At 33.6% G+C, this 19,627-nt stretch overlaps 2 protein-coding genes across 3 annotated transcripts; both read right to left on the bottom strand.

The window, feature by feature from the left end:
- Positions 1–9,048: 9,048 nt before the first annotated feature.
- On the bottom strand, positions 9,049–14,313 carry LOC122297525 (protein SAR DEFICIENT 1-like). Of its 2 annotated transcripts, none has more exons than XM_043107618.1 (7): positions 12,984–14,313; positions 12,023–12,098; positions 11,283–11,844; positions 10,004–10,164; positions 9,634–9,840; positions 9,391–9,490; positions 9,049–9,280 (listed from the first exon to the last, which is right to left on the bottom strand). In XM_043107618.1, the coding sequence occupies exons 1-6, from the start codon at positions 13,064–13,066 to the stop codon at positions 9,404–9,406; spliced, it is 1,176 nt and encodes a 391-aa protein (XP_042963552.1). In that variant the 5' UTR covers positions 13,067–14,313; the 3' UTR covers positions 9,049–9,280; positions 9,391–9,403. The 2 variants fall into 2 exon arrangements, with proteins under 2 accessions (XP_042963552.1, XP_042963551.1); XM_043107617.1 differs by lacking the exon at positions 12,984–14,313 and adding an exon at positions 12,226–12,845.
- A 138-nt stretch (positions 14,314–14,451) lies between these two features.
- LOC122297524 (protein SAR DEFICIENT 1-like) lies at positions 14,452–19,142 on the bottom strand. The gene is made up of 7 exons (XM_043107616.1): positions 18,866–19,142; positions 18,532–18,607; positions 17,403–17,958; positions 15,771–15,931; positions 15,429–15,626; positions 15,227–15,326; positions 14,452–15,088 (listed from the first exon to the last, which is right to left on the bottom strand). Exons 1-7 carry the CDS (start codon positions 18,952–18,954, stop codon positions 14,805–14,807), a joined length of 1,464 nt encoding a protein of 487 aa, XP_042963550.1. The 5' UTR covers positions 18,955–19,142; the 3' UTR covers positions 14,452–14,804.
- Positions 19,143–19,627: the final 485 nt, after the last annotated feature.

The raw sequence follows: 19,627 nt of genomic DNA, 5'->3' as shown, positions 1-19,627 counted from the left end.
ATTATGGAAAAGGTAAAGCTATAAGAATTATCAAATACCAACTTAAGAATCTTAAAACAAAATGGAAATTTGTTAACTTAAGAAAGCAAATCCACAAGAAAGCAAATCCATTCTCAAAACTGTGAAGTATGCAGCTCAGTAGCCCCCACAAGAAAGCTCTACTTCTTCAAAGCCCAACAGCCACCATCAGAAAAGCTCTACCTCTAAGACGATTTGGCTCTTGGCTTTGGCTCCGGTTGATGATGAAAAGAATAAGAAGAAGATCACTCAATCTACAAAAGAAGATGAATCCGCTGCTTCAAAACCCTCTGCTTTTGTTTTCCTTAGATATATTTCACTGGAAATCAGATTAATGAGGAAGAAATATAAAGGGAAAAGAGGAAATCCAAACAGAGCATCCTACGTGTGATCTTCATCTTAAAACAGAGCACTATCACACAGAGATGTTTGTGTAACTGTGTTAGCTTCAGCCTTCATCTTAAAACAGAGCAGTACCTCTTACCAATCCAAAAACTACCGAAGAAACAGAGGAACTGGAACTGGAACTGGAACCGTGCTTGCTTGATGAGCTGAGGAACTGGAGTTTGGAACTGTGCAAGTTTGGAACATTTCAAGTCTGTAGATGGCACGCTTTCTCGCTTTGCAGTCTTACTTCTGAGAAGCTCGACGGCTATCCATCTTCTCAAGCCGTAAACATCCCACCAAGGAGCTGTTGGGGAACAGCGCCGTGCAAATAACCAAAATTCAAAATAAGGGAAATAAACAAACTAAACCCGCTAGGTGCTAAACAGTCTAAAAGGAAAAGGAAAAATATTCTAATATATTTGAAATTGTACTATTTTATTTTTCTATAGAGTCATGAATTATAAACTAAAATGTAATTAAAATTTTTATTTTTGTCAAGTACTTTTTTATTATCTTTAATCACTAAGAAAAAAATTAAAAAATTAAAAAATTTCACTACTCGTCACTACTAATAGTGAAATAAATAAAAATGCATATGGCATCAAGAATGCCTAATACATTAAAGTCATTTAAAAAATTACATAATAAAGCTATTAATTTAATATTAAAGTATTCAATTATCCTTAATATAATATTAAATATAGCCAAATAATCAAAATATGATTAGTTAAGAAAGTGTCGCAATCAATTAGAGTTGTTTATTTTTATAAACATTTAATTACAATAATACATTATTATTGTAAAATACTAAAACATGTTACTTATACATAAACTTAAACTAACAACATATATTATTTTATATATATATATTACTTAACATATATATAAAGTATAAAAAATAATATATGTATAAGTATAAAATATATATAATAAAAGAATACATGTAAGTATATATGTAAATATATATTAATATATATATGTATAAATATTACGAGTACTGTGACGAGCTCAAAACGAGTTGAATCGAGCTTAAACGAATATTGTTCACGAGCCTAAACCGAATCGAGTCGAGATTATACGAGTTTTGCTCGTTTAATATTCGAGCCAATATTAATGTTCACGAACAACTCATTTATTAAATGAACCGAGTCCGAGTCGAATTTATACGAATCGATCTCGAATTGTTCGCGAGCAGCTCTATTCATTTGCGGCCCTAATAGCAACGCTTTTGTGGGTCCCTAATTTGGAGGCAGTCACGCAGCTGTGTCTACACTGCACTTTCCTTGTTCGTATTAAAATCAACCAAGAATTTGGGAGTAGCCGTTTAATTCGGCCCGAGTCCCAGTGGGGAATGCCTTGTCCTTTGCAAAAACGCACAAGTCCGAATACATTAACCATGACCAGCATCAAATCAACCTCATCTACCCTCCTTCGCAACAAAATCTCGACGACTTCCACCTTTATCACTTTTTTCAATTCCTTTATTCTACATATCTCAAAAGATAAAGTTAATGAAAAATATAAATTTTATTATTTATATTTTATTTTAATTCTTTTCATAGAATTAGTATGTAAAATGTTTAATTAATTGAGATAGAGTATATAATCATTTTTTAATTCAGAAATCTTGTTATAATATCACGTGAATGTACTATTTATTTTAAAAAACTTGAATTGATAGAAAAATGCATAGATAATTTATATAGGCAAAATATAACATTTTGTTCCAATGCTTACATATATATCTCCAAGGTGTCTTTCAATACCTTTTCTCATACGTACACGTTATTTGTACTCGTTTTGAAGCGACCTAATTCTGTAAATATCCTGATTCTGTAAATATCGCTACTTATGAAAGTGGTGCTTGTTTTGAAGCCATCTGATTCTGTAAAAAATAAAAAAAGTGTTTCCATGACTTTTGACTCTTATTATCTATATATGTACGTCTTCTTGATCTACATGACACCAGAAAATGTAACTCAGATTGGAAATGCATTGGGCAACCTAATTTAAGTGAAAAAAACCTCTACATTCGGAATCAATTGCAGAAAATTCATCAGGATTAAAGTAGAGATAGACACCACAAACCCTCTACAACAAGGGTTTAATCTCCCTAGAGATATTAACATTGATACATGGGTGGCTTTCAAATATGAAAGGCTATCAAATTTTTGTTATGCTTGTGGCAGATTGGGTCCTTACCAACTTTTCTGCACATTTCTCAAATCCATCCCAAACAACCTTCCATACGGACCTTGGATGCGTGCTAAACACCAAAGTGTGAGTCACTCTCAAACATTCCTGCATGTAAACTCACAAAATACTATCCAAGGAATAGGCAAGCAAGCGAGAGCCATCATTTCTCAAACCATGATATCATCACTGACTCAAGACCCCCTTTCAACACAAATAATTCCAAGTTCACTACCCACAATAAACTACATGCAAGTGATAAACCACCAACGATCCTCAAGAAAAGATAAAGGGAAAGCAATAGTGGTGGAAGATACACTTGAAACGCAAGGGAAAAAAAAATCAAAGAACCTGTTATGGTGGATCATACCGGCGATATGGGCTCAGTACTCACATAGGGTAGAGAGTCGGAGTTTCCTAAACCGACACCATTTCCGATCAGAGGGATGTAGTCATCATTTCCAGTGGCCTTTGGCCCCTTGGCAAAGAACTACAGTGGTTTGGCTTCTCTTCTCCAAGCACTAATCAGCCAACACCAACCACAACCAAACCGATGGGCTTCAGTTACTACTCTAACAAGGAAATTGCATCAATAGCTAGGGCAAGGATGCATTTTCCATCACTAGGGGGTAACTATTCTCTAAAGGATCTGACTCATTCGGTGCAACCCATCTCCTCAACAACAGAACATCAACTGACAAAGGCTCCTTATCGATCTCAGTGGAGGCAGCTACAATCGAGATTCAATACCCAAATGATCAAGCATCGGATCAGGCCATTCTTAGCAATTCAATATGAGCCAATCACTTCTTACTCTCACTTTTTATTACCAGGCTTACTTAGAAGTGACCAAGCCCAGTTTGCTTTTAGTACTGATTTGAATAGCCCACAAACAATTGAGTTCCTAGCCCAAAACACTGAAGAGCCCATCACCATCAGCATTGATAGTTCAGTAGAAGTAATAGAGGCTTCCTCTCCTCAGTCGAATTTGAAACATGTAAAAGATTTGAGCCCTTCTATGCAAGCCTCAGAAAAACACCATCCTGTGAAGAAAAGAGCTCCACCATCAGAGAGAAAAAAGGCGAATCTAACTTAGATATCAATCAACAGTGTCTAAAAAATCTAAACTAGCCTAAGAAGCAAGCTCAAAAATGCCTCCCCCAACACTGGTTTGGAATTGCACAGGACTAGCCCGACCCAAATCAATCAAATCTTTAAGGGCAAATATTAGGCATTATAATCCAGATATTATTTTTTTGTCGAAAATCATAAAGCCTACAAAATGAATCTTAGTCATTGTAAATAGTTTTAGTTTCCATCATTTTGTAAACTTTCTAATCTCAGGAAACAAATGAGGTTTTCTGCTTGTTTGGCGACCGGGTGTAGATATAGACCCAATCAATATTAATATGGATGTTATCTCTATTTTAATCTACTCTGACCCTTCATATTATCCATGCCTCATTACTTTTGTGTTTGCCCCATCTCATTGGCGATTCAAAGCAAGTTTTTGGAAACAAATTGAAGATATAATCAAGGCCTTTCGTAGGCCATGGTGTTGTATAGGCGACTTTAATGATTTGCTAAATCAATCAGAAAAAATTGGAGGGCGTCTTGTTGCAACTTCCTGTGGATTGAAAAAAGTAATGGAAAGTCAATGTCTAATTGATATTGGATCCATAGACCCATCTTTTACGTGGACAAATAATTGGCATGGTAGAACATTGATTCGAGAGCGATTGGATAGCGGTATAGCAAATCAACAATGGAGACTGCTATCTCTAGATGCCACCCTCGAGCATTTAACATCTTTGGCTTCAGATCATCACCAACTATTGCTAAATACAACAACTCAAAAAAATTGGCCACACTCTTTTAAATTTGAAGAATTTTTTATTCATGAATCACTTAGCCATATGATAATTCAAGAAGCTTAGAGCAAGCAATTAAAAGGAACCCCAATTTATATTTTTGCAAAAAAATCAAGCTTACCAAAGACACTCTCAAATACTAGAATAAAGTCCATTTTGGAAAGATCCAGGTTAACATTCAAAAAATAGAAAGGAAACTCCTAAAAATCAAAAAAATGAGCAATATCTCCAATATGATCTCCAAAGACACCTTAAAAATAAAGAAGTTTTGTGGCGTCAAAAACTCGGCATCTCATGGCTGAAAACCACGGACCTCAACACTAGATTCCATCATTCGTCAGCAACAATCAGGAAACGAAGGAATGCCATCGACTCCATTAAATTAGGCCTAGTTAAAATGTCTATGGATCAATCTTTAATTGAATCTTCCTTTATAGATTACTTTCCATCCATATATGCCACCTCAAATTCAATCTTCCCTGGTCATCTTGAAAACCTTTTTGAGAGGTAAATTTCGGATCAAGAAAATGAATTCCTCAGTGTCTCACCCAGTTAAGAAGAAATTTTGGCAACATTAAAATAGGTTTTGAATTTAAAAAAAAAAACCTCAAGTCCAATGGAATGACCACTCTATTTTACAAAAATTTATGAAATATCGTTAAGAAAGATGTTATCAATACAATGCATAATTTCTTTCAAAGTGGAAAGCTTCTAAACCAAATGAACCACACTAATATTACTCTTATTCCAAAAATTCCAAACCCCAGTAATCCTCAACCTTACTGTCCTATAAGCCTGACAAATATCATATACAAAATTATCACAAAAATTATGGAAAATAGGTTCAAAACTACCCTTCCTCGTATCATATCCCCCCTTCAAACGACCTTTGTCCCAAGTCGAAACATCAAAGAAAACATGATGATCGCCCACGACATGTTCCACAATTTGAAACAGAAAACGTTGGAAAAGAGGAATGATGGCAATCAAGTTTAACATGGAAAAGGCCTTTGATTGGTGGAGAATGGGATTTTTTGTTTAAAGTGATCATGGAAGTTCTTGGATATAGCAATACATTGATAAATCTTATCAAAGAATATATCTCAACAGCATCCTTCTCTATCATCAATAATGGATCACCCAAATATTTTTTTAAAGCTCAAGGTGGACTTAGACAATGTGACCCTATTATGCCTTTCTTATTCACTTTATGCATGGAAGTGCTGTCAAGATTAATAATCAGATCAAAAGCGCAATGAAAATTTGAAGGAATCTAAATAAGCAGGAACTGTCTCACAATTTCACACCTTATATTGGCATATGACCTTATTGTGTTCGAAAAAGCAAAAGAACAAAATGAAAAGGCATTATATTAAGTTTTTGAGAAATATTTGGAATGGTCAGGTCAAAAATCAATCACAATAAATCATCCATCTTTATCTAAGAAACACAAGATCAAATGTTGATTATCCAAATTTTTCCATACAAACCATCCTCGAATAAAATACCTGGGTTTCCCAATTTATTTCACAAAAATCAAAAATAGAAAGCTTCATAGGTTTGAAGGGAAAAATCAACAACAAATTAGAAGGATGAAAGTCCAAATGACTCTCTCAAGTTGGAAGAACTATGTTAATCTGAACAATTGCAAGAACAATCCCTACATATCAAGTGCAAAATTTCATGCTTTCGAAGTCTAAGTGTAATTAGTTGCTGAACACAAGCTTCAAAAACTTCTAATGGGGCTTTCCAAAAGAAAAAATTCATAATCTCTCTCTCAAATCATAGAAATCCATATGTCACTAAAAATAACAGGTCGATTGGGTCTCAGATTAATAGGGGTATAACGAGTCATATTCGATCCAATTTTCGACATATTTTATAACCAAACCGATATATATTGGTTTTAAGATTTGAAAAACCGACACCGCACTGGTTATACCCCTAAATCAGTATTTCCGGTTTTATCGGCTCTAGTCCAATTTTTTCAATATATTATATAGTATATATAATATATATATATATTAAAGTATATAATAATGTAATGATAAAATATTGTAGTATATTATAATATATTATAATTATATTATAGACTATAATGATATATTATAATATATAATATTGTGATATATTATAGTATATTATAATATATAGTAATATAGTATTAGTTTAACTACTAATACAATAGACTATAGTGATAATATATAATTATTTATATAGGATTTTAAAATTTAATATTATATTAATTAGTAATTTATCATATAATACAAAATTATTTTATATATAATTATATATTATAAATAATATAAAAAATCATATAAAAAATATTTATACAATATAAAAAATTAAATATATATTTATGAACCAGTCTGGTCCGGTTCAGTCCAATGTCAGAAAAATGTAAACTGGAACTGGACTGATTTTGACCGATTTTGAAAAAAATAGAACTGGTACCAGACCGGACCAAATAGACTAGTTCGGTCCTGTCAGCGGTCCGGTTTGCCCATTAACCAATTTTTTTTCCACCCCTACAAATTAATGGAGAATTTGAATTTAGCTTTATTAGCCAAAAATATTTGGGAAATGAGTCAAGAAAGCAATGGGCTTTGGCATGAAATAATTTCAAAAAACTTGGCTCCACGAACTTTCTGAGCATAACCCTAAAACCATTAGACTTGTGGCCATGGAAGGGACTCCTAAAGATGAGAGCTCTACTCTCAAAAGGTAGATGCTACCAAATCTTCAGCGGTTATAAATAAATGTATGGACAGTATCATGGATCCCAACTGTGGAATCATTAAAGCCAAAGCCAATCTAGCAAATAAATGAGTTACATCCATTATTGAAAGTTTCTAACATCATCACAACAAATCCTCCGCGTGGAACATAGAGAAAATGCGAACACTGTTTGAGCATGAGAGGAGAGCATTGCACAAATACAAAAAATCTGTCTTTCCTAAAAATAGCCAAAGTAAGGACAAGACCATTTAGCTCCCAAATCAAAATGGAAAACTCACAATCAAAACCGTTTACCACTTAGCAGCCAATGACCCAGGTATTCCTCCTCCACAACTTTCAAGTTTTAAATTTTAAAAAACTCTAGAGGCTAAAAATACATGATTGACATAAGCTCATTCTTTGGAAAATAGTTTGGGATATGCTTCCCATAAAGGCAAGTTTAAAAAATATCACTTGCATTGCTCAAAATGAAAATTGCCCACTGTGCAATGGGGAAGAAGAAACACCACCACTCCATCTCTTCATCAAATGTACTGTTGAACACATCATATGGAAACAAAGTTACTGGTCACTAATCCTTCAATGTTGCTTACCAACTCAATAAATGACTAGATACAACTGATAATCAACCCAGCTCCGATACTAGGTCTCACAGATCAAGAGTTACATCCTTTCCAAATATTTCCAATGATAGTAATGGACTTTATATGGAAACAGATGAATGATATTGTGCACAATCATTCAACTCTCTCTCTTAAAAAGGCATCAATTGAGCTAGAAAAGACTTTCCTTATACTCAAGCATGGGAACAAAAGACTAAAACTTATCAAAATAAGGGGTCCCCCACAAAAAAAAAAAAAAAAATTGATGCAATAGTAAGGGGAAATTTCTGAACCTCTTCAGCAATATGCCAAGATTCAAATGGTAGCATTGTATAGGTATGGATAGTGAGGACTAAAACCTCCAACCCTACATTTTAGAAGCTTCAGCAACTCTTTTGGTAACTCAAATGGCAAAAATAGTACAAAACAGGTCAATAGTTTTGGAAGGTGATGCTCAAATTGTTATAGATGCTATAACAAAGGTAGCTCCCTCACTTTCATGGCAAATAACTCTAATCATTGAAGATATTCATCAAAACCTCCTACCAAAGGAAGATTGGAGTGTTGCAAAAGTACAACGGCCTCAAAACTTGTGTGAGCATTCTATGACACAATGGGCAGCCACCAATTTAATATTTGGTTGCATACATCTAAATTGTATTTCAAAATGTATCTTATATATTGATAGTGTGAAAGACCCACCTTAAACTCTTTTGTTACTCTTAATATTTCTATAATACCATAGCAAGCTTGTTGAGAAAAACAAAAGAAAGTGTGGACCCGGGGAGTTAAGTCTAGTAGCTATAGGTTTTCCTTCCCTTCAATTTTTTATAGGGTCTTACCGTCTTTAATTTATTCAATATTTTCACATCACCAAAAGAGTCAACTACAGTATCTTTCTACCAGTTATAGTTTATAGCGACACCTAATCGATCCACTTGTTGGATTAACGCAAACCGTCTTTGGCGGTCTCCTCCTTAATTAGGTCAGCCAATGATCATGGGTCTGAATCGATGGTTCATATGTCCCTTCTCCCCCACCCTACCCCACCGCCAACACAAACCCACCACCGCCCAGCCCCCCCCCCCCGGGGTAGGGGGGCATTCGGGCACTAGGGTACATATTATATGTAATGAGATTTGTGTATGGAGCACCTTACTTCTTCCTCCTGTACTTCTATTTTAATTTAAAGCAACATTAATGAATAAAATAAGAAAGAAAACACATTACAAAAGGAATGATCAAAGCTGTGTGGACCCGGGAAGTAAAGGTAGAGCTTTTCGTTCCCTTTAATGTTTTTTGGGGCCTTTAATTCATTCAATCTTTTCACTACCTAGTCCATTATATATCCCTCACATTAATATATTCTATCTATATAGGTATCCATCTTGCCGAAATGATCAATATTCACCAAAGACTGTACGTTGATCGATCTTGAGATCATCAGCTTCCTCCCATCGATCATTTCGCCTGTCAATTACATATATATATATATATATATTAATTTGTCACTAACATGGTAATAATTAATTAGGTAGCTAGATAGTTATATAATATGCTTAGGAATATTAATATCATACCTTATGGCAAGTATCATTGAAATATATAATTCCCTGGAACCTCTTGCAAGGAATTCCAATTTTCATATGCTGCCCTCAACAAACTCTCAATATTATAGTTCTGCAAATACCAACAACAAATAGAACAAACATTAGTATATGCTACCCAAATATTGCATGCATGTGTATATAATATATCTACAAAATTTCCCATATATATACATATATATAAAGAGTTTGCATGTAAATGGTACTGGATCATACCGTCAGAACAGAAAGATCACTAGGCGCTACAGTGACTAGTTGCCCATCAACATCAATGAGAGCTCCAACAACTTGGCATATTGGATTGAGGATAAACACACAATTATTATTTCCCAGGAAACTGTACTGTTTGTTTCCCAAAACACAAGTCCTAGCGTGCCTTATGGTTACATCCCACATTCTCTCAGACATTCCAGGACCTAAAATCTGTTCAAAAAACAGTAAACAGACAAATATATAATATGTTTTAGAATTATGTGGAAGTAGGAATTAAGATTAATATTCCGAGTTTTTTCATATTTTTAGTAACTTAATTTTCATTTAACTGCTTGATCTAAAAACCATTTATATATATACATTGTGGAGGTACCTCTCTAAGCCTTGGAGTGTCGACAGCAGACAACTTCAAGAAATCTTGAACTGTGTTAATTCCCTCACTTTGCAGCTTCTTGTGGAAAGCTCCCTCTTTCCCTATCTTCTCGAGGCGCCAAACTTCGTCCCCCAGTGCTGGTGGATAATTCTTCTTGTACGCTAATTCATATGATAATAAAATTTTAGTCAATCATGAACACTACTAATACTTGATCAATACATAAGTTAACAGTAAAAGAAAGATTAAAAAAACAAGGTACTATCAACCAAATGCTAATATATATATATAATCTAATTGCTTTCATTATCTGCAACTAAATATATTATACAAAATGACCCACAATATGATATAGATGGAAATAATTCTACTTGAATGCCATGCAGTGTAGAGAACACGCAATATTCCACACTATTGATATAGCATAATTTAATTTGTAAAAAAATATAAAAGATTTAATAAAAATTTTATGATCAATCACTTTTATACATACATGGACCATTATCTCTTCATCATTTCCTCGATCCACACCGCTTGCAAGTAGAAGGACTCTTGAGTGTGGACAGTTGACTAGTACCCGATAGATTAGTCTAGAAGTAGCTGTTCCATTTTCTCAATGACAAATTGAGACGACCGATAATTTTAAATAAAATCTAATAGTTTAGTTAAATTTAATATTATTATTCACTCAATAATTTAATTAGCTAATTAAATGAGTTATTTAAGTGGATACATATATATACACACATATGTATATTATGTTTTATTTAATAATAATTATGGCCAGTCGATATATATATATAATATCATGACTTTCAATAAATATATATATATATATATATATATATATAATGCTTTGTTTTATTCATGATTAGGATGGTCGTCGGTCACCACTGCCTCGATCGTGTACATGGGTTTGACTGAAGACCAAGAATATTCGTCCCTTTGGTTTGACTCTTCAACGTCTGACCAGACAATTCTTCATTAATCATGAGTAGTTACCATCACGAGTACTACTCATATTGATCAAGAAAAACATGAAATTCAATTCAAAACTTAATGGAAAATATAATAATCATGAAAAAAAAGTGAAATTGTTTAATATTAATGGAAGTAATTAACTTCTTAGAGATCCAATCTGTAGGGGGAAAACATGGATTTCTCATGAGATCAGGATGAAAATAATTTAAGTTATTGTGGTATTAGATTAATATGCATGGAAGGCAGAAAATTTTTCATGTTTTTGTATGGATTCTTTCTATCTATTTAAGAAACTTACATTCTCCACGATGATCTTTGACAACAAAAGGTTCAGTAATGGCTTCAAGGATCCTCACAGTTCCTTTGTAACTTCCTGGAACAACCCTTGCACCAAGCCTAAATTTCCGGCACCGGATCCAGCTCGAATTGTCAGTAAATTCTAGATCTCCGACATGGGCAAGCCGCTCCTTCATGGTAACACACAACTCTCCGGCAAGCAAAGGGCGTTTGCCTTCTCTCTCCTTCATAATGTTCTCATTAAACTCCTCACTACTCCAAGTTTCACCACCCCCAAGAGGGAATTCACCATTTAGAACAACAATTTCTATTTTGATTGGGTATAAAGACAGATCATGATCAGTACCAGCACTAGTGGTACTTCTCTCTAAAAGAACAACTTGAAGAGGATTGTTGTCCTTGTCTGCAATCTTGCTTGCTGTGAATAAAGTAGGAGGTAAAACCTTCTTACTAAACATGAGTTGCAAGCAGCTTGATGTCTCCACTTCTGCTTGGTTTTCCAATGAATGGAACCGGGTGAAAAAGTGGGAATTACTTAGAGCATTTTCCAACTCTTCATTCGCCTGAAAAATCAAAGCACATAAACATTTTAACAAGAATAACTTCACAAAAGATCCAAATTCGAGTCTATTTTTTAAGGTCCACAGGACCACAGACATAATTTGCTTGTTCTTCAGCTATATGCGTGAAAACCAGACATGATATATAATGATCAGGATATTTATAGCTTGAGATACGTACCACTCTCCTAAGCCAAGGTTCCAAGTCTGATAAAATTTTGTTCATGGAATTCAAGCCGATCACTTTTCCAATAACACTGTCAAGATCATAGGATAACATGAAAAGCACAGTAAGAAACTATTATATTATATATATATATAGCACTCTAGCTACCATGCAACAAGTTAGAAAATTAAGTACAGCAGATACTCAAACACACATACGAAGCAAGAGATAAAAGCCGTCTAGGTTTCAGTCGTTTCTCTGCTGGCTCATCTTCCTTGTATTGGGATTCGGTAAACAATCGTTTCGCCGACATTGCCCTAGCTAATTCCCAAAGCAGACAGACAGACAGATCACAGAGAGAGAGAGAGAGAGAGAGAGAGAGAGAGAGAGAGAGAGAGGTTGTATGTTGGGTTCTGAGGTTTAACCAACAGGAATGATATATGTCGACTTAAAAGAGCAGGGTTAATGATGATCTTGAGGTTGTGCATAAATATTGGTTAATGAATTAACATGGAAAATAAAATTAGAAAAAGAGAGACAATAAAGAAGTTTCTTGGAATGATATTGGAAAGTATACACTTGCTGACAGAACCCACACAGTAGTACTGATGTATGCATCAATCATATCATTGTGCATTGTGATGACTGTGGGGCCGAAAACTGGCCTCTAAAGTCAACTAAACATATAATTTCATCTAGTTTTTGTTGCATGGACATGAAACATTTGATCATACTATATATATATAATAGTATGATAAATAATAAACTGTATGTTGCATGCAACGAGGAACTTACTACAAGACAAATAATATATTTAACAAGTTATTTTCGACGAGGATGAACTCATTTTTATTAAAAAAATATATATATTATTATTTTCATAACAAATAACTGGCCACAAATGATTAGGCGGTAATCTATGTATGTAAATAAACGAAGGGAAATGGAAAAGAGTTGGTTCATTCAAGACAAGTACCTGAAGAGTTCTGGGAAGGATCCATCCCACTCCATCAATGGCATGGGGCCCCTGAGGAAACCAGCCAATATATACCACAACATTCATGCGCGCCTCCTATACACTTTCACCTGAGTTTCCAACAACCGATCGATCGGCTGATCATTGAGATTAGGTATATATAATTTTCTTCTTAGTTCCCCAAATATTTTTTATAATATTGTACGTACGTACTGTAGTTCACAGATTATGTCTAATAATACATCTGTCTTGGCTTTATAAAGAAAGGATGTCAAAATATAAAAACACATACCACATGATTATCAGCAATGTGTTTACTGTTGCGCGCAGGACGTTTTGATCTGCCTGATCTCTGGGCAACTTACCTAGCTAGCTAGCTTGAAATTAAAAGGTTGCTGCTGGTAGATGCAAGCTGGCTACCAGCAGATATTATTCAAGTTGTGTAGAATTAGGCCCCGTGTAGTTCTTCAATTGAGTTGAGATAAGTTAAATTTTTTATAAATAATAGTGAGTTGAAATGATAGAGTAAGTTAGATAAGTTTAGATATATTTGGATATTAAGATGAGTTTAAATATATATATAAAAAAATTGAAAAATATCAAGTCTCGTGTAAAGGGTGTTAAGCTCAAAAAGATTGTAGAGCCCACTTGTAAAGAGGTTTTAAGTTGATATTAGTTTATTAGTAATTTAAGAATTAAGTGTTTAAATGTTAGACTCAGCTAATTAAAATTAGACTGATCTCAATTCAGTTCAAGTTCCAAATGCAGGCTTAATGTGATCGATCAGTTTTGTTCTGTTCTTGTTCGTACGTTGTTGCGTTGATGGATAGGTATAAGTTTACTTCCTGCTATTGTCTAATAGTCTTCGCTCTGCTTGCTGGTAGTTGTCACCTAACAACATTATTAATGCAAGTTGTCGATGAAAAGCTAGCCAATATTAATCTTGCTGAATTAAATTATTCCTTTCTTCTAGGAAATTATTTTCATTAATATATTATGTTTATGTCCATTTTTTTCTTTTTGACAAAGGTTATATATATATATATATACATAGATCAAGGTGGGCTGCAGCATGAATCCCAGAAAAATTGACCAATCAAAATATATATCAAGAAAAAGTTTGGTTATCAGGGCATTGGCAAGCCATAGCTATTTCTTTATTTTGTTTTTATTTCTTTTCTAATGAAGCTACAACCATTAATTCTATCCCGATTAAGGGTTATAAAATATCAAAAATTCTATATGTAGTCACTTTTACGTACTGTTTGTGTACTCTACTGATGTGATTAATTTGTTATTTGAGTTTCAAATTTAATGTCGATAGCATCGACATATCCCTTCATGCAGTTAAAGCACAAAAGAAGAATTGTTAAAAAATAGATATAAAAGTTTGTATATGTATCATTGCTCCAGAATTAGTGTTTTAAGGCTAGTTCATAGAAAAAAGAAAGAAGAAAAAAAAGGAAACTGGATAGAAATTTTTGTCATATTTTTGTGGATGCATTCATCTAAACGTACAAACTGCAACTAATTTTGTAAGACAGAACGTCTGACCATCTACAAGCAGGCACTTTGGGATCAGTTGCCTTAAATCTAAACTCACATCTTCCTATCCTAATAATTGAGAGCTTAACACCTCATTATTGGGTGGTAATATTTCTGGAACTTTATCATTTGCATACATGATCTTGATCAATCTGATCAAAAATCTCTGGAGTTTGTCTGAATTCTAGACACCTAATTAAAGTACGTACTTCAGACAATTAGATCATTACTCCAGAAATTGATCATGCATACATGGATGATCATCTTTCTTCAACCCTAGTCATGGAGGAGGAATGGCGCCAGCTTTGAAGGCACAAATTCGCCGTCCGATGACGACTCCGAGATGGTACTATAGTTGAAGCCATTTTCGATAGGCATGCTGATTATCCAGTCACCACATGACCTAATTTGTTCATCCCCTAAACCTCCATACACAACATCAATGGTACTTCTATCAACTATGTTATACCCCTGATGATCATCTTGCTGATGAAACGGTTTCACCATCGATAGCTGCTGCTGATGATGATTGCAGGGATATTGCTCATTAATTGTCTCCCCTATACACAAATTTTCAGAACATTCTCGTTACTAATGTCGATCGAACAATTAAAATAATCATCATAGGTACATTAATCAGTGTAGTAATTAGAACTTTTATTGCAAGAATGAGTAATTATATATAATATTATATATACCTTGTGTGAGTAAGGGAGTCTCATGCATTAAAGTTCCATCTACCTCTTGCAAGGAACTCCAATTCGCATATGCTGCCCTTGCCAATTCCTGAATGGAGTTCTGCAAATAATGACAGAAATTAAGAACACACAACTTAATTTTTTATTTTTTTAAAAAAAATGGTTTATATATATATATATATAAATGGCAGATATTATATACCCTATTGATGTTGTTGAGATCCCTTGTAGGGACGTAGACTTGCCCATCTGTCACGGCCCTAACAACTTGGCATATAGGATTCAAGATGATGATATGTTCATTTCTCCGGAAGAGGTAGAGTTTGCTGCCCAAAACACAAGTCTTTGCATGCCTTATGGTTACTTCCCACATTTTCTCAGACATTCCAGGACCTAAAATCTGTTGTCAAAACACACAAAAAAAAAACGAACACATGATTCATATATATATATATAGATAAAGCAGAAAGATATATATTTTTTGAATTTTTTTTATGAAAATATTTGGAATTAAATACAAATATATATATATATATAGAAATACCTTTCTAAGCCTTTGAGGGTGGACAACAGACAACTTCAAGAACTCCTGCACTGTGTTAATTCCCTCACTTTGCAGCTTCTTGTGGAAAGCTCCCTCTTTCCCTATCTTCTCGAGGCGCCAAACTTCGTCCCCCAGTGCTGGTGGATGATGCTTTTTGTATACTTCAGATCAAAATAACAATAAATTAAAGGCAGCTTAATTAATTAATTCTTATATATTTTAATTTATTAATAACAATAAATCTATATACATTTTATAATTCTCATTTATTTTCACAACCATTCTCATGATCTCATGATCTTCTAATCATTATAATTTTTTTAAATTTTCACACAAAATAAAATAAACAATTCAATTTTTTAAATTTTAAAATAAAAATAATATTAAAAAATATATTCTAATAATATTTTATTTAATTTTTAAAGTTTATCCCAATTCAACTCATCTGTCTAAATCCATTAATATTTATCATGACCAAAGACCAGGGCGGCCGGCAAAACGCGTAAAGAAATACAAGTGATCAAGGAAAAAAAGGGAAATCAAGGGATATTTCTTTTTAAAATTGGATGTACGTACGGTAGGGATCAACTTCATGTACTGGGTGGGTTTTATCAATGGCTGAAAAGGTTGCAACTTGGAAGCTGGATCGACCAGATATTGCTAAAATATCTTTTTCTGGAAATACTACTTGTGTTTTTAATAGTACTGGAAGATGGAAAAACTCTTATATATTAGCTGTATGTACGTTGACGTACTAAAGTCTAAAAGTCATTGTTTACTTTGAACGGGTGAAAGGGATATATCCAATTAACCTGAATATGGCTGATCATATAGTTAAAGCTTGGTTGCTTTTAAAAAGAAATATTAAAGTGTTTTCTATATTCTAAATGTGGGGACCATTGGGACCATGTAATGGTATGAATAAAAAGGACTTAAAAGCATACATATTATATATATATATATATACATATATATATGCATAATAAAATAAAGAAAATACTTTAACTACGAAGGGATTACATAAAAGTAAACACACAAATTGATGTGACTTGATGTAATACGTTAAATTATAAAATTATTTTATTATAAAGTAGATTTAATAGATTTCATGAAACAACATCATTTTGTGAGTTTGTGAGTTTATTATAAATCTTTTATAAAAATGTGGATCCCATCAAGAAAAAATAAGTTTTCACATTTTTTAATAGTGGGATCCACTTTTTTATAAAAGACTTGCACGAGGCTTGTGCATTTGAGACTTGTATATATCATTTCTCGTAAAGTTTATCTTGCCTCTCTAACTAGCTAGGTATGATATCATAAATGTAAGTCATGTTATGCGATTACTAGCTAGCCATGAATATATCTTATTCTCATCTTTTGAAACATTCAATCTTGATGGCTTCTTATGGAGAAAATATATCATGTTTAATGTGTAAAGCTATGGCGTGGCAATGTTTAATTTGAAACTTAAGAGCTGGAGGATAATTATGATGATCATGCATGAGAACTATTTCTTTTTCCAAATGTATATCATAAACGTAATCATGTCACTCAATATGGAATATGGCACTATTTAAAACTATATATTATAAACAAGTTGCGACCATATTATATAAGAAATTAACTTACATTCTCCGCGGTGATCTTTGACAACAAAAGCTTCAGTCATGGCTTCGGAGATCCTAACACCTTGATAGCTTCCCGGTGCCACTTTTGCTCCGAGCCTGAATTTTCGGCTCCGGATCCAACTGGAATTGTCAGTGAACTCTATATCTCCAATCGGGGCGACTCCATCTCTCATGGTCACAACTAACTCTCCGGCAAGAAGTGGTCGTTTGCCGGTTCTCTCCTTCACAATTTTGCTATCATACTCTTTGCTAGTCCAAATTTCTGTACCACAATCTTGACCAGCATGGAAGTCACCATCAAGAACAACAATCTCTATTTTGATTGGATGAGGCAGATGTATTGGAATCATTGAATCACAGCTCTTGTCTACAAGAAGAACATGGAGTGGATTATTGTCAATGTCTGCAATCTTGCTTCCAGTGAATATTGGGAGTGAAAGCTTGGTGCTGAAAATCAATCGGAGGCTTGAGGGTTCTAGTGCTTGGATTCGCAAGGAAGGAGACCTAGTTAAAGAGTTGGAACATCGCTTTAGACCATTCTCCACCTCCTCCTTCACCTGAATTAAAGTTCATGATCATCAAGTCAACGGTCATATATTATATATATATAAAGAATAAACAAAAGAACCTAGTGCTTCGTTACCTACAAAACTTAATGATTATGGCTTAGATCGAGTTTATGATGATAATATCCCATTTGCTTATTTGCTCCATATTATGTATATATAGACACACATGCATGAGACCATGAGAGAGACGAATTAAGTCACTTTTACTAGCTACTTTTTGAGCACGTACAACATGAGAAGAGTACGGCAAGTTGCAAATGTTGACCTCCTATAATCAAAATCATGTGGGGAGTACATGTGTGTAATGTGAGGATCTAATGATGTCGGACTGTCAGATTTCAGCTTCTTTTATTAATTGGTCAGAATAATTCTAATTCTTCTGTTATATATACATATATATATTATATATGTATATGTATATGTATAAGCATGTTTTTATACACATACGGTCATATGTAACATCTGCATGATTTATATGTTACTAGGATTATGCTAGTAACTAATTAGAACATATATATGTATGTATATTTGTAAATAAGACATAAGATCGTCATGACATACCACTCTCCTGAGCAAAGGTTCCAAGCCTGAGAAGATGTTCTGAATGGAATTCACCATAACCACTTCTCCAATGACACTGTGTCAAGATAGAATAATGATCATCATAAACGCATGCTCAGAAATCAACTCTGACTTCCATGAATATCCATACAACACACACACACATATAATATATATATATATATAAAAGAAAAATAGTTTTCTTTTCTAAAAGGATTCTGATCAATGAATAAAACTCTGAGACTCATAAAAAATGAGAAGAATATACTGCTGGAAAAGCATATATTTTGCATATAAATATATATATATATATAGCAGATTTCTGAACACATACGAAGCAAAAGATCTGGGTCTCCTCCGTTTCTCGCCTGGCTGATCATCTTGGTTGGATTCTGATTCATTAAAAAAGCGTTTGGCTGCCATTTTCTGAAGAATTTAACACCAAAAGGAACCACAGAGACAGAGACAGAGACAGAGAGAGCAAGGAGATAGATGGAGGCAGAATTAGAGGATACTGCAACTTGGATCATGATCAGCTGGCGAGAGAGGGCTCAGCTTTATATATATGCCTTAAAATGGGTAGGAGTTTATGGTCGAGTTGAAGACTTGATAAATAATTATTCAGAAACAAAAAATTAAAGAAAATTAAGAAAGAGAAGTGAAGGTTCTTGGAATCATGGAGGAACCAACGCTGGCTATGACTTTTGTGATGTAAAGACCTTGACGTCAACCTTCTGGATCTCAGGTCAACTTATTCGATCCCCGGCCCCGCGATCTCATCCACCTTTGGTCGTGTGTAATAATCTATTCATCTGAGTGATCCAACGGTTCATATCGATTGTTGTTTCAGGACCGAAGAAATTATGACAAAAATTATTTTGTAAAGAGTTTTATTAAGTATAAATAAAGTCACTTATATTAATATTGATTATTTTATATTTAAAATTTAAATTAATATTATTTTTAATAAAATTTATTTTTTAATTAATCATATTAGATTATTACATATATTAATACATAGTTATGTTTGTAATTAGATTTTTTTTTTTATAAATTAGATAAAAAAATTATTTCTCAAATTGATATAATTTAATCT

Source organism: Carya illinoinensis, chromosome 15, assembly GCF_018687715.1.
Source record: "Carya illinoinensis cultivar Pawnee chromosome 15, C.illinoinensisPawnee_v1, whole genome shotgun sequence".
In the NCBI taxonomy this organism is placed as follows: Eukaryota; Viridiplantae; Streptophyta; class Magnoliopsida; order Fagales; family Juglandaceae; genus Carya; species Carya illinoinensis.
The sequence above is the reverse complement of the archived record's forward strand: the minus strand, read 5'-3'. Positions and strand labels throughout refer to the sequence as shown.